Source organism: Camarhynchus parvulus, chromosome 3 (assembly GCF_901933205.1).
Source record: "Camarhynchus parvulus chromosome 3, STF_HiC, whole genome shotgun sequence".
In the NCBI taxonomy this organism is placed as follows: domain Eukaryota; kingdom Metazoa; phylum Chordata; class Aves; order Passeriformes; family Thraupidae; genus Camarhynchus; species Camarhynchus parvulus.
Window position 1 is genome coordinate 6,869,128 of NC_044573.1, and position 13,559 is coordinate 6,882,686.

At 52.0% G+C, this 13,559-nt stretch overlaps 1 protein-coding gene across 1 annotated transcript in view; it reads left to right on the top strand.

The window, feature by feature from the left end:
* ITPKB (inositol-trisphosphate 3-kinase B) overlaps positions 1–13,559 on the top strand; it is a 66,187-nt gene that overhangs the window by 46,885 nt on the left and 5,743 nt on the right. The window contains exons 3-6 of the mRNA XM_030945119.1: positions 3,919–4,018; positions 4,585–4,798; positions 7,707–7,911; positions 12,747–12,848. Of these exons, the coding sequence (XP_030800979.1) occupies positions 3,919–4,018; positions 4,585–4,798; positions 7,707–7,911; positions 12,747–12,848 (621 nt within the window). The remainder of the gene's footprint in view (positions 1–3,918; positions 4,019–4,584; positions 4,799–7,706; positions 7,912–12,746; positions 12,849–13,559) is intronic.

Genomic DNA, 13,559 nt, shown 5'->3' on the forward strand with positions numbered 1-13,559 from the left:
CTCCCCCTGACCAATTGTGGGTGCTCACTGGGAGGGATTAACTCCTCTGGCCTGTATCCCACTCCTGGCTTGGGATACTGCTCTGTGCAGTAAGCAAAAGCTGTAAGAGGGCAGAGGCAGAAGCAGAGTGCTGCAGAAACCCTGAGAAGTTCTTTTTTAGAGTTGGTTCTTCACTTGCTGAGCCTCTTTTCCATGTGGCAGACTGTTAGGGAAAACGGTGCCATTCCTTGCTAAATGTATTTCCAGAGTCACTAAATAATTTACTTAACAGCTAATCAGTTGGCATTTGCTGATGCTGAACCAGGTTTTAAATAAAAAGTGTCGAATTGCATCAGACACCTCGTGCATATTCCCTGCTTATACAGGCTCCATGCTCTTGCTGCCTGTGCAGAAGTGCAGTCAGTCCACACAGCTTCCTGAGTTTTCTGGGAGGGAAAGGGCTGGGTTTGGGGGAAGAGCTGGGAGCCAGGGTGCCACATCAGGTGCAGGCTTTGATCATGCAAAAGGCTTGGAAATGTGCTGCCCTTTTGAAATGACCACCTGCAGGTTCACCTCCTTGCAGGCAAATGAGAAGAGCACGGATCTGCCCTTCGGCTGCATCACTTGGTAATGCCACCTTTCAGTGTGGTGAAAAATCCTTTGAGTCCAGGGAGTTACCACACCTCCATGCACCTACAGCTGTGCCTGTGCTCCTGGATGTGTGAGCAAACAACTCCTTGAAATATAAACCAAAAGTTACAGACTACTGCAGAGCCCAGAGACAGCAACCTTATGGTTCCCCACAGGCTGACACAGTGTTAAAGAAGATTTCTTTACTGTAAATAGCCTTAATACTCAATTTGTCTATTAATAGCACCAGGCAGGGCAGGAGGCAGTGGAGGGGCTGATTGCTGCATGTGGCTGTGGAGTGAGACTGGAGTGCTGTGAGCCTTGTGGCTCTGGTTTTCCATGGCTGGCTGCAGAGCCTGGCATGAGAGGTTGGCATGGCCGGGATCCCAAACCCCTGGGCTTTGAGATCTCTGATTGCACATCAGTGTCTGAATAAACAGAGACCTCTTGCCAGGGTGAAGGACCCTGCAGATGGTTAAAAGCCACTTCCCATCTCTCTTGGGGCTCAAGGGAAAGTACAAAGGTTGACTTTCTGGAGCAAGACTCTACCTAGGGAGAATTTTGCTATCTTCAGGCAAAGGGAGTGGCAGGATCCCTGGGGGCATTGGCCAGTGTTGCTCCTCTGGGATCCCCTCTGCTGCCTGTACCAGAGATCAGATGGGGGTTGTGCAGCTGCTGGTTTAGTAGGGGAGCTGTGCCTTGCAAAACTCAGCCTTTTGAGCACTGCCACAACACAGCAACATTCTTTTGGTGAAGAAAACTTCTCCTTATTACATTGGGAGGGGGCTCAGGTGTTAAACAAAAATCCAGCGGCTCCTGAAGGAATCAGAGGGACAACAGTCCCTCTTCTCCCCTGTTAGTGTCCAGTGGTTACCCCTGTGAGAAGCAGGGATAAAGGGGCTCTGTGAATCAGAATTGTGGGTCACCCCTGCAGCAGTGACTACTGACCTTGCAGTCGATTTCCAGCAGGTTGGGAGTGGCTTGAAATGGATGAAGCTTGCCTCAAGCTTCACCATAAAAGAAGTCATTACACATGTCCTTAAAACTTGGGTTGGAAATACCTGACTAAAGGTGTGCCTGAAACTGGGTGAGGCCTGAGTGAAAACATTTCCCTCTGGCATAGAGGGGGTGAGGATGTGCTACCTGTTCCTCGGGTGGCTGTGCTGAGTGACTGGCTCTCTGACCTGTTCAGATCAGCAGAAGGGTTGATTTGTTGAGTTTTGTGTCTCCAGGGGACTCAGGGTCATTATCCTACCCTGGGAGCAGTGCTGGAATGGACAGGATCACTCCTGGGAAAGCCCTGGCAGGGGGAAGCCAGGGTGGCTTGCCCTGCTTTAGGGACTGTTTGCCTCCACTCTGCCTGTACCTTGAAGTACCTCAAGGTTTTAACTATAAAGCTCTAACCACCATGAACCAAAATCTTGGCTTGGGAAGGCACATTGCCTTGGCATGTTTCCTGGGACCGAGTGACTTACGATGCTGTGCTGCAAATGAGCGGAGGACTCCTTCTTTTAGAGGAGGTGGATCACACTCCTTTAGAGTCCAAACTCCCCCAGAGACTTTCTCTTCCCCCTTTTTTGATGACATCAGCCAGGACTTGATGTTACTATTTTAAAAACAAAAGGAGGGGACACCCCCCCGCTTCCCCTTCGCTCTCTGCCAGAAGGAGAACAAAGAACAGCTAAAACACACAAGTTCTGGCACTCTGTGTGGAAATAAAAACCTTCATTCTCATGTCAGGTAGGGAACTGCCTGACCCCCCTGCCAAAGCAAGCAAGCCCTCGGCGTGGAGGAGCCCTGGAGAAGGGGATGCCCGGTGTCACCCCGTGCTTGGGCAGCTCCTGCCAAACTCCTGCAATGCTGTCCCAGTGCCAGGCTGCGCCGGGACGCTCCCGGCCACGGGCAGCCTTCCAGGGAAGGGCTGCCCTGCTCCTCACAGCCTGCAAAGTGGGGAAAGACCTCGATTGTTCCCCTCTCCCACTCCTGTGCTGCCCACCACCCTGCATCTCCCTGCTCCCCAGCAGACTGGCGCACGGGATAACCCTGGTGTAATTTCCACGCTTTAGACACGAACACCTCTGTCTGGCTTCTTGCTGCTCGCCATTTAAACATGTCAGCAGTTCCCAGCACGGATTCCTGTGCTGTGAGTTCACCCCCAGCAAGCATCCAAACTGCAAGTTGGGGCTGCTGGCTCTTCCCTGCCTGTCTGTGAAGCATTACTGGAACAGGGGCCAGTTCTCCAAACATGAGGAAGAGATTACTTGGGCTTTCTGGAAGGCTCCCTCCCATGCCTTCACAGCGGAGCAAATGAGGATAATTTATCTGCTGGCTTCCAGCTGAACCCAGGAGCTTGGAGCAGCCAAGGACTACACTGTTTGTCCCAGCTCCTGCAACAAGGCATTTTTCCATTGTTGCCCTTGTATATCGTTCTCATAATTTGTTTGTGCCGTCACCTTCTGGGGCCAAGATAAGAGGTCATCCCCTGCTTTTTACTGATGGTGTGTTCCCTAGAACAATCCAGGGAAAAACTCGCAGGAAGGAGACATTGAGGGAGGCTGTGTGCCGTCCAGTGCAGCCTTCGTTAGAGTCATGTAAATAGTTTTGAGCAATCTATCTGGTGAGAAACACAACGTGTCAGCAGGGATTTGTTCTCTGAACTGTAGTTAGGGATGGGCCAGAGCAGGCGGATCAGCACACGTGGGCTGCCAGCTTAATGGACACAGCAGCTGCCTTTCAGGGGGAACAAAAGCCAGGCAGGGAGCCTCTGTGTGCCTGTGCTCTTGTTCCCCTCAGGACCTGCAGCTCGGTTTTGTGGCTGGATGGCAGTCCTGGGTTGCCTTCCCTCCCCATCTGCTGCAATCTAATGCAGTGCCCAGGGATGGGGTAATGTCCCTGTGGTGCCCAGGGATGGGGTAATGTCCCTGTGGTGCCAATTAATGGGTTAATGTCCCTGCAGTGCCCAGGGATGGGTTAATATCCCTGCTGCTCCCACGGAGGGATGCAGGGAGCAGCAGGGACAGGCAGTGTGGATGGCTGGGCGCTCTGCAGCAGCAGCAGCAGCCAACTGGAACAACGCTGTAACACCATCCACTTCAGTGAAGTTACTCGTGATTTTTGAATGTGGAGTTGAGGCCCAGTGGCTTGGCACAGCACAATGGGAAAAGAGCAGATTTTCTGTTTGCTTCCATCCTGCGCTGGCTGTGGTGCCTCTTTCCCTGTCCAGAACAGCTGCCTGCTGCCTGAAGTGACTTTACAGACAGTAAAAGCTTAAAACATTGCATTCACCTTCATGATTTTTTTTCCCCTTAGAGCAAGTCATGGAGGAAGATCAAGAATATGGTGCACTGGTCCCCGTTTGTGATGTCTTTCAAGAAGAAGTACCCTTGGATCCAGCTAGCGGGACACGCAGGTACAGAGCATGGGGAGGCACAGAATGGGGGCAGGGCCCTTCATTATCCCAGCTTAATGAGCTTTGCTGGTCTCAGTTGCTTCAGGCTGCTGCATGAGTGTCACAGCTTGCAGCTCCCAGTCTCTAGCCCAGGAGAGTGACTCAATCTAAATGCTAGTGAGGGTGGTGTGAAGGTGCTCTGGGCTTTCAGTCTCCAGGGCCAGCAGGAATTATTGCTGCTTTCTCCTGGGTGCTTTGGGTGAGAGCCAGGCCCAGCTCCTGACCCACTGCCAAGCAGGTGATGCTGCCCAGCACAAAGGTGCCCCACATGTGAGCATAGACACAAAGATGTGAGCCTAGAGGGAATGCACAGAGGATGTGAAGCAAACGTGGTGGGTGCTGCAGGATGGGTCTCTGCCTTCTTGGGGTGTGACAGTGCTGCTCATAAACCTCTGGCAACCTGAGCTTTTCAGTCCTTGCCTGCAGGGACTCCTTGGGTGCAGGTGTAAATGGAGCTGCTCCCAAGGCGTTGGGCTGCCCTTCCTGCCACGCAAAGCAAGTGCCACATTGTCCCTTGTGCCCCTCAGGCAGTTTCAAGGCGGCGGCCAATGGCAGGATCCTGAAGAAGCACTGTGAATCAGAGCAGCGGTGCCTCGACCGCCTCATGAACGATGTCCTGAAGCCCTATGTCCCTGCCTACCACGGAGATGTGGTCAAGGATGGGGAGAGATACAACCAGATGGAAGATCTGCTGGCTGAGTTTGACTCCCCCTGTGTTATGGACTGCAAAATGGGGGTCAGGTGAGTGGCACGGGGGAGGTTTTCTGAGTTTTAAGATGGGATAGTCAAAAGTAAATGCATCTCCTAGGTAAAACTGCCTGAAATGCACACTTAAGAATACCAAGCTCACTTGTCTTCAGGTAAAGCTCAGCCAGTACCATGACAGAGCCATGGGGAAAGCTGGGTATGGAAAGGATACACCAGGCTTCTTCCTTCTCTGCTTGTTGACTGTCCTGCATGCTGGGAAAGGTTTGGTGTGGTGGAGGGGACAGCACTCTGCTTGGGTTTGGGTACACAGGAATGGCACAGTAGCTGTTGGGAGGTTCTCTCTGCCACATGAGGACACAGCCGAGGGATGGGGTGTAGGAGATCCTGCCCAGGGTGCCAGAGGGATGAAGTAAAGACTCCTGAAAGGCACAATTTCAGTGAGCGAGAAATTTCCCCTCTGCTCAGCCTTTGCTCCGATGCGCACTGCAGGGATAAAATGCGTGTGCTGAGTAGCTCGGTGCCTTTCACGCAAAGCTCCTGAAATATTTCCTAACAGATGAGCAACATTACCCATGTCATCCTTGAGAACCATCTCTCCAGATCCACCAGGATCCCAGGCTACAGCCACTTGGCCAGCAGCAGTTGTTGAGTGTGCCGTGCCACAGATGACAAGGGTGTCCCAGAGCAGATATGAGCAGGGCTGGTGGCCCCAGGTGGCTGCCAGTTTTGGGACAGCCTCAGGCCACCCCTTGGCCCTGGGTGTGCTGCAGGCTGGTGGCAGGAAGGGCTGAGACCCCCCTCGCTGGCAAAGGCGCAGCCCAGACATGGTGGAGACGCGCTGCTGGAAAAGCTGATGGTTTCTGTGGGAGGGAGGAATCTTTTTTTCCCCTCCTGAATCCCAATGTGAAACTCGAACTGGCGTGCCGGGCTGTCGGCAGGGAAGAGGCGGGGAATACTTTCCACCGGAGGGGTGGAGGGAAGGGCAGAGGGCCCGGCGCAGCCATGTGGCCCCGGCTGGCACACACACGCTGCTCTGGGAAGGAAACAGGACTCACTCTGGACCCAGACAGCAGCACCAGGAGAAGAGCTGCTGGACGTGCTGCCCAGGTGCTCCTGTGGCTGTCCAAGGGAGGGAGAAAGCTTGCCATGCACAGATCACATGTCAGGTGATTTATGCACCTGGGGTTTTGGAGCTCAGGCAAGGGGGCAAATGTGCTGGGCATCATTATCCTGAAATAAGATGGTGCTGTGGGAGGAGCTGGTGAGAGAGGATGAATGGAGTTAATGCTGTGGAATGGGGCATCCCCATGGCTGAGCAAATAATCTAAACCTCAGGGGTATTAAACCTGTCCTCTGAGCCAGCAGCTTGCTGCCAGGCAGATAAAGGTTTGTTTTTTTCATGCCAACCTGGCTTTGGGATGTGGCAGCTTATTCCAGTCGCTCCTAAACAAAACTTTGTCTTTCTTAAGCCTTGGTGATGGCACAAGCCTGAGGCGATGGGGAGGACCAGGCCACGGACATTGATGATCTGTCATTCTCAAAAGAAGAAATTCTAGCCCTCTGAGCAGTGTGAGCAGCACTTCTAGCATGCTGCTGCTTTATTCTGCTGTTTTATTCCATCTGCACCAAAATCAAGAATTTGATTATCTCAGCCAAGGACTTTCATTGCTTTTACCTGCAGTATTTTTCAAGGGGGCTGATGGCCTAGGGATGTCTGCCCTAAGCGAAGGCACCAGTTTGCCTTGTGGGACACGGGAACACTGTCCCACATAATCCACTCAGCACCCTCCCAGCTTGTTTTGCTTGGTTCTGGAGGTGAATCACACGCTCCGTGCTGGGATTTTGGCACAAGGGAGATGGGCAGAGGGCACTGTCCCTCTGCAGAGCTGAGCATGGCTAGTGGGAGGTGTAGAACAGTGACAGATAGGGTCATTCCTGTGTTGTTTTGCTGGGACATCTCAGCCAACTTGGTGGGCTGTTTGAGGAGGGCCTGGACACTTTCCAGGCTGAGCCAGGGTTAATTTGGGAGCTGTGAAAGGAATTCTGTGGTGGTTTATTATTGCTGCAGGAAGTATTACTTTGTGGATAATGGTTTTATGCATCTGCCAGAGTGCAGAACTTTTCCACCACTGTGCTCTGGCACAGAGGGGTGCTCCTCTGAAGCATGGATAAAACCAAGGTCTTTGAGCACTCCTCTGCACCTTCCATCCTCCTTCTCCCATTCCCCCATCCTGGCTGCACCCTGTGGACCTGGGGTGGTGCTAAGCACCTGGCCAAGGTTGCATCCCTTCCTGTGCTTCATCTTGAAGAGAAAGCTTTTGCTAGGAAGTCCACTTGAAGCAGACCTATACTGGGCAAAATCATCCCCAAAAAACCACCCAATTTAGCATCTGGTGAGGCAGAGCCCTCGTGGTGCACAGAGTGAGGGAAGGAGCACAGGAGAGGCACAGGAGCAGCTTTGGCTGATCCTCAAAGGGAGCAGCAGCTGATGCTGAAGGATGGGACACCGTAATGTCCTTCTTGTCTTCAATTCAGCTGGCTCCCACAGCATGTGCACAGTTTCCTGGGCTTATCTTGAAACCCATGTTTAGCTCAGGTTTCCTGAACTTTGGGGTAAGCTCAGGACAAGGGATGGCACGAGGAGGCTGCTGGGGTGGCAGCAGCAAGGCCATGAGAACCTGTGAGAGATGACTTCCCTTGTTATTGCCAGACTGGTTGTGGTTCCTTGATGAACTGAAAAGATATCAGGTCTGGATGATGGAGTGGTAATTAAATCAGGATCAATTCAGCCACAATGAGGCTTGCTCTATTGTTTCCTATCCTGCACTACTCCTTAGGGATCAGCTATCCTGGATCAGCCTGATTTCTGGGCTGAGGGCTGTCTGTGGGTGTGTGGCACCTCATGTGGTGCCCTGCTCACACAGCCCCTCGCTCCCTGCAGAACGTACCTGGAGGAGGAGCTGATAAAGGCCCGGAAGAAGCCGAGCCTGAGGAAGGACATGTACCAGAAGATGATTGAGGTGGACCCTGACGCCCCCACTGAGGAGGAGAACGTGCTGCGCGCCGTGACCAAGCCCCGCTACATGCAGTGGAGGGAGACCATCAGCTCCACCGCCACGCTGGGCTTCAGGATCGAGGGCATCAAGGTGAGCCTGAGCAGTGTGCACAGCAGGGAAACGGGGTGCTCACTAACCAAACTCACAGAGGTACACACACAGCAAATTAAATACATGAATAAATTAAAAGAAATTGGTTCAAGAAAGGTGTAAATGAGCATGAACCGTTGGCTGCCTTTATTCCCATCATGAAGTGCTTTCCTGAGTGTAAGGATGTGCTTAACCACATGCTTTCCTGAATCTGGGTCAAGGCTCCTACTGCTCTTTGAATTTGGGCTAAGTTCTTCACTTGGGATCATGGCAAAGTTTACAGCTATTACCCAGAAATTATATTAAAAATAAAGACATTTAGGTGCTTTATCTTTTTAATGATCCAAAAGGACAAGGTAAACAGCGGTAAATTTGAGGTTTGATCAAAATAGGAAAACAGCTGTAGTAGAGAATTCAGGGAGAGTTTCAAGGGGAGCAGGAAGGGAAGTTGTTTCAGGGCACTGGGATGTCTTTCTCTACATACACAGAGTCTTATCATGCATACATACACGCAGTCTCATACATGTGAGAGCAGCTCACATCTGGACATCCCTGGCCCCTGCAGCCAAAGCACCTCACCCAAGGCACTGCTGCTCCTCTGAGAATGCAGCTTGAGCTCAGGACATCATCCTGAGGATGGTTTTAGACATAATCTCATTACATCAGCTGCTTGGTTGATTTCTCCCTCCCTGCAAAATACAAAGTGCCATCCTCCAACTTGAAGGCTCAAATTAGTTGTTTGCTTTCAATTCTGCTCTGCCACTGGGCTGAGCCATTAATCCAAATCCCAGCTTGAACGTGTGCCCATCTGTGGTTGGAGCTGTGAGCTTAGCCACAGTCAGTCAGGAGGGTGTGTTTACCAGCCTGTCCAGGAAGATTCAGCAGCTGAGCCCCAATGAAATGGGACAAGCACACAGAGCTGCACTTTCTGCCAGCACCTGCATGCATGTGTAACCTGCTGACTGCCCCTGCTCAGAGCAGCACTCACATTTCTGGGTGATGCTTCTGTGTCCCCAGCAGATGAGCCAGCCCAGGAGATTTTCTCCAGGGAGGTGAGAAAGATGTCTGGGATGGCACTTGAACAGTTAGGTCTGTAGCCACAGAGTATTAGTGATACTGCTTGCATGAGCACCAGCAGTGGCCTATGCCTTTTGCTAGCCAGCCAGTGTGAATTAAAGGTAATATCACACTTGAGCCAAGGATTTCATTGCATGCCTGGGCATGGTGTTGGCTTGGCAGCCACAGGGAGCTCTGTCAAGTTGTGTTTGCACTAATTCAGGCTTTGGTAGCTGCTGAGGGCGCAGGCAGTAGCTCAGAGCAGCCACTTGCTCTTAGTGGAAACAGTGGCTCATATCTGCATGTGTCTTGATTGGAGGAGTTTCTGTCTCTTGATCACAGATTATTTTTCTCCCTCTGAGTTGGGCAGAATTCTCCCAGAGTGCCTGTCTGGGTCTCTGTAGCCAAACCTCCTGCCTGAAGATAGCAGTGTCAAAATGATAGAATTAAAACAAATGAAGCTGGTCCCCAATAAAGCCCTCACACCAGATTTTTTAGACTTCCCTGGTAGCATTTCCAGTTGGGACTAAAGCTCCCATGCACTGCTTCTTCCCCTGCTTTCTTGGTGTAATCAGAAATATCTGTTTATAGTCCAGCATGATATATCCTTGGCCTCCAGTGGTGCTTCTCAGTCTGGGCATGTTTAGGGGGCAGGCTATATATGAAGCACTTGAAATTAAAAATGTAAAAAAAACCAAAACAAACCCCAAACAAATCATATCCCCAGGGAGGCCAAAAAATCCTGTGAAGGGAAATAAAAGCCATAAAGGAGTTATGAGATTTGTACCTCTGTTTAGCCGACCATAAACGAGTTGCTGCCTGATCTGAGCAGTGGATTTTTTTTCAAAGAGGTGAAGCAGCCCTTTAATTGAAAAATGTTGAGAAGTTCTGGCCTCCAGCAGTATTCCTGCTGCTGCTAGGGGGCTGACTAATTTGATCAAGGCTCTAATTACTGTAATTCTCCTTAAATCCCTCAGCTTCTGGGTTATTTTCCCCTAAGCTAAAGCATTAGCAGTTCATGCTGTTTCACAGCTGGCTTTTTTTCCAACAGGGCTGGTCATGCTGTGCTGTATCCGTGTTGTTCTCCCTATTTCTGGGATTGAGTTTCTGTGTTGGGGAAGGTGCCCTGGCTGTCTTCCCTTGTTTTATTTCTTGCTGCGGATGCCTCCCTGGGGAGAGCAGTGGTGAATCTGCCCTGTCCCTCGCTCATGGGTGGGGGCTGCCAGAGGAGAGCTCTGAGAAGTGCAAGGGAAGGACAGGAGTTGACCCTAGACATGTGGGAAGGGGTCATAGGAAGGAAGGAGAGGAGCAGTGGAAGCTTTTTGGATAGCACAGTCAGGTAAGGCAAACAGGCAGCTCAGGGGTTGGGCATGAGGATAGCAACCCTTTTCTGACTGAGCTCTCCCTTTCCCAGGTGGCCTTGAAGATCCAGTTCTTCCTCTTTAAAATAGAAATTTTCCTTTGCAAAAGGAGATAATGACATTCATCTGACTTTCTGGAATAGCTTGAACCTGTTGGAAACAGTAGCTATTAATAAAATTTCCATGCTGAAAGTAACACAAGTGATCCCTGGTGGCCCAGTTGAAAGAAGTGACACTCCCGAGCTGCTGCCCTGCTCTGAGCCTCACTCACCACTGCCTGCAGCAAGGCCACGGTGGGATGGCATTCCACAGGGCTGGAACGTTTGCAGGGTCCCTAAACCAGCCAGGAAAGCCTCCACCTAACACTGTGCCAAGCCAGGCAGCTCAGAAGCCCCATGCAAGGCCAGAGGCAGAGATCTGGCTGACCTGAGCCCTGCCCCAGTGACGCCAGCGCGAGCTGGAATTGCTGCTGGGCTGGAGGTTGTGATAGCCCTTATCAGCCCCCCTCACATTTCTCCTGCGTGGAAGGCAGCCCCCTCGGGGCTCACACACCTGTGAATGTCATGGCAGCTGTCAGCCTGGTGGCAGCAACCTCTGGCTGGGCAAGGAAGCTGCAGGAGGCGGGAGCAGCACTAGGGATAGGCTGCTTGGCCTTCCTGGAGCTGAGATTGCCTTATCGGAAAGGCCATCTGTGACTTGCATTTATTTTTAGGAGCACTTAGAAGTCCATCTCCTTTCTTGGATGCTTTGTGGAAAGTTGTGCTCTTTACACGTGAAATTAGTGCTGTGGCCCTTCTCCAGGTTGATATTGATCATCCCTCTGGGAGAGGGTGGGTTCATTTCTGAGCTGCCACATCAGGGCTCACAGGAGGGACATACAGCAGCAAAGTGCCCTTCCCCTGTGCATCACACACCAGAGCATCCTCAGCAAGGTCACAGCTGAGAGCAGAGATCCCAGCTCTGCAGCACAGAGTCTTTAGTGAAAAGGTTGTCCCTGACCCCTGCCAACACACACTCTGCCAGCCCTGAGCATTGCTTTTGGACCCTGTAGCAGCACAATGGTCAGGCTGAGCCCAGGATGATTTCAAGCTGGGTGCAGTCGGTGCAATTGGTGCAAACAAAGTTTTTCCTGGAGTTTCTCTTTTGTGTGTTGCTTTTGTTACCAACTTTGTTAATGGTTACACAAGCTGGAAGCTGAAGGGTGCTGTGTGATTCATCCCAAAGTGCACTTCAGGTGCTGATTTGGTGGCAGGCTCACCTTGGGCACTTGACCTTCCCCCAGGTTGGACTGGCCACCATGCCTACAGCAAGCCACCTCTCCAGGGGGATGCACATTGCCCTGTGCTGGGGCACTTCCCTGGATGGATCTCTGACCTCCAGGGCAGGTGATTTCATTGTGCCTTCTTCCTCCCCCAGCCTCTGCTCTGCTTCTTCATCTTCCCCAGCCCACAGGATGTCTTTTGGCCCCTGTGCCTTTGCTGTATTGTGTGCAAACGAGCTGTCTGGAGCAGCGGGATGGAGCCCTGCAATGGAGCTGTGAGCACGAGCAAGTGTGGTTTAAAATAGCCCCTGTATCCAGGAAGTGAGATCTGCCTGCCTGTCCCACGGCCCCTCTAGGCAATGAAATGAGTTGATGTAAAAATCAGAGCCCCAGAAGGACCAGGGAAATGGGGAGAGACCTACAAAGCTGCCCAGAGATTCAGAAAGGAACCTCTGGGCCAGGGCTGAGTGTTGTCCCTGCAGTGGACAAGCCATGCCTTGGCAGGTCAAGGATGGATGTGCCTTGGGAAAAGGCAGAGGAGAGCACAAGGCTGCTCACTGCATCTCAGTGCCAGGCTGCTGCCTTGAAGGGTTTGTGATCCATGGACTGTCAGAGGACCAGTGAGGCCAGGTAGCCATGGGCTTGCTCCCTGGAGGATTTCTCACAGAGCAGTTTTGTTCCTGCTCCTGAGATGTTTTTCCCATCCACGCTCAGTTTTGTCCCATTGTGATCATGCTCTGCTGTCCTCCCCAAGCCAGGGAGACAGTCCAGGGCTGGTGTCAGTGCCATTCTCAGCCACAGCAGCCATGGGAAGCCATTTGGGCACCAGAAACACCAGAAACAGGTGGTCCCCAGCCTCTGTTAGCAGCAAGCACCTGGTCTGTGAGGAGAGTTTGTCCACATTGCCAGTGACCTTGGCAAGTATTTGCTGATGAGGAGTTCTGTTTGCGTTAGAGATCAATGCACTGGGGCTGTGGGGTAACTTGGGATGTGCAAGCAGAGACCTGCTGCCTCTGCTCACCCCTGCTCCACCGACAGATCCTTCAGCTGCCAAAAACGCCGGTCACATCCTGCTTGGCAACATGCATGGTTGCAGAAACACTGCTCCTGCCCCAACTCCCTCCCCATCCAACTCACCCCTGTCCCTTCTTTTGAAGAAAGAGGACGGCACTGTGAACCGGGACTTCAAGAAGACACGGACAAAGGAACAAGTCATGGAGGCCTTCAGCGAGTTCACCAGAGGAAACAGGAATGTTTTGGTGAGTGGGGGATGTTGGGGGCACTGCCTGGAGACGGCATTTCCACGGAGCCTGGCCTCAGCTCATCAGGTCCCTGGTCTGCAGGGCTGAAGCCTGACAAATGTCTCTTAAAAAGCAGGAGAAATGTTGAAGAGAAACACTATCCTGGCACAGGCTGAGGGGGAAGCAGTGGAGAGCTAGGAGGGGACTTGGCTGTAGCAGCACTGCTTGACCCAAGTCTGAGTCTGCTGAGGATCTCCAGGATTGGCTCCCAAAACCCACTGAGGAGTCACAGTCATGCTCTGTCCCTCACCCCTGGGCTGGTGGTCACCCCCAGCCCTCTCTGTACCCCAGTGTGAGTGCTGGGGGCTCCCATCCTGCATGGGGGGCTGCCTGTGCCCTTCTCGCAGCAGGGTGATCCTGTGCCGGGCACACTTCACATGGGCAAGCCACAGGCAGCATTTTCCAAGCTTCCCTAAGTTGCCAAGAGAATAAGAGATCTGGCTGTAAACAATTTACACCAACTGTGTCAAATAACCTATTTGACAAAGCACTCCCATTTTAAGCTGCGCTGTATAAAGTCTCCAAGTGCAAGGCTCCAGCTGGAGTGGCCCTTGGCTCTGTCTCCTTCAAACTGGCATGCTTGCTTTCACAAGAGTTACCCAGGGATTTTCCTGGATCTGAAGATGAAGTTGCCTGGCTGCATTTTAACCCCAGAGAACTTGGAGCACA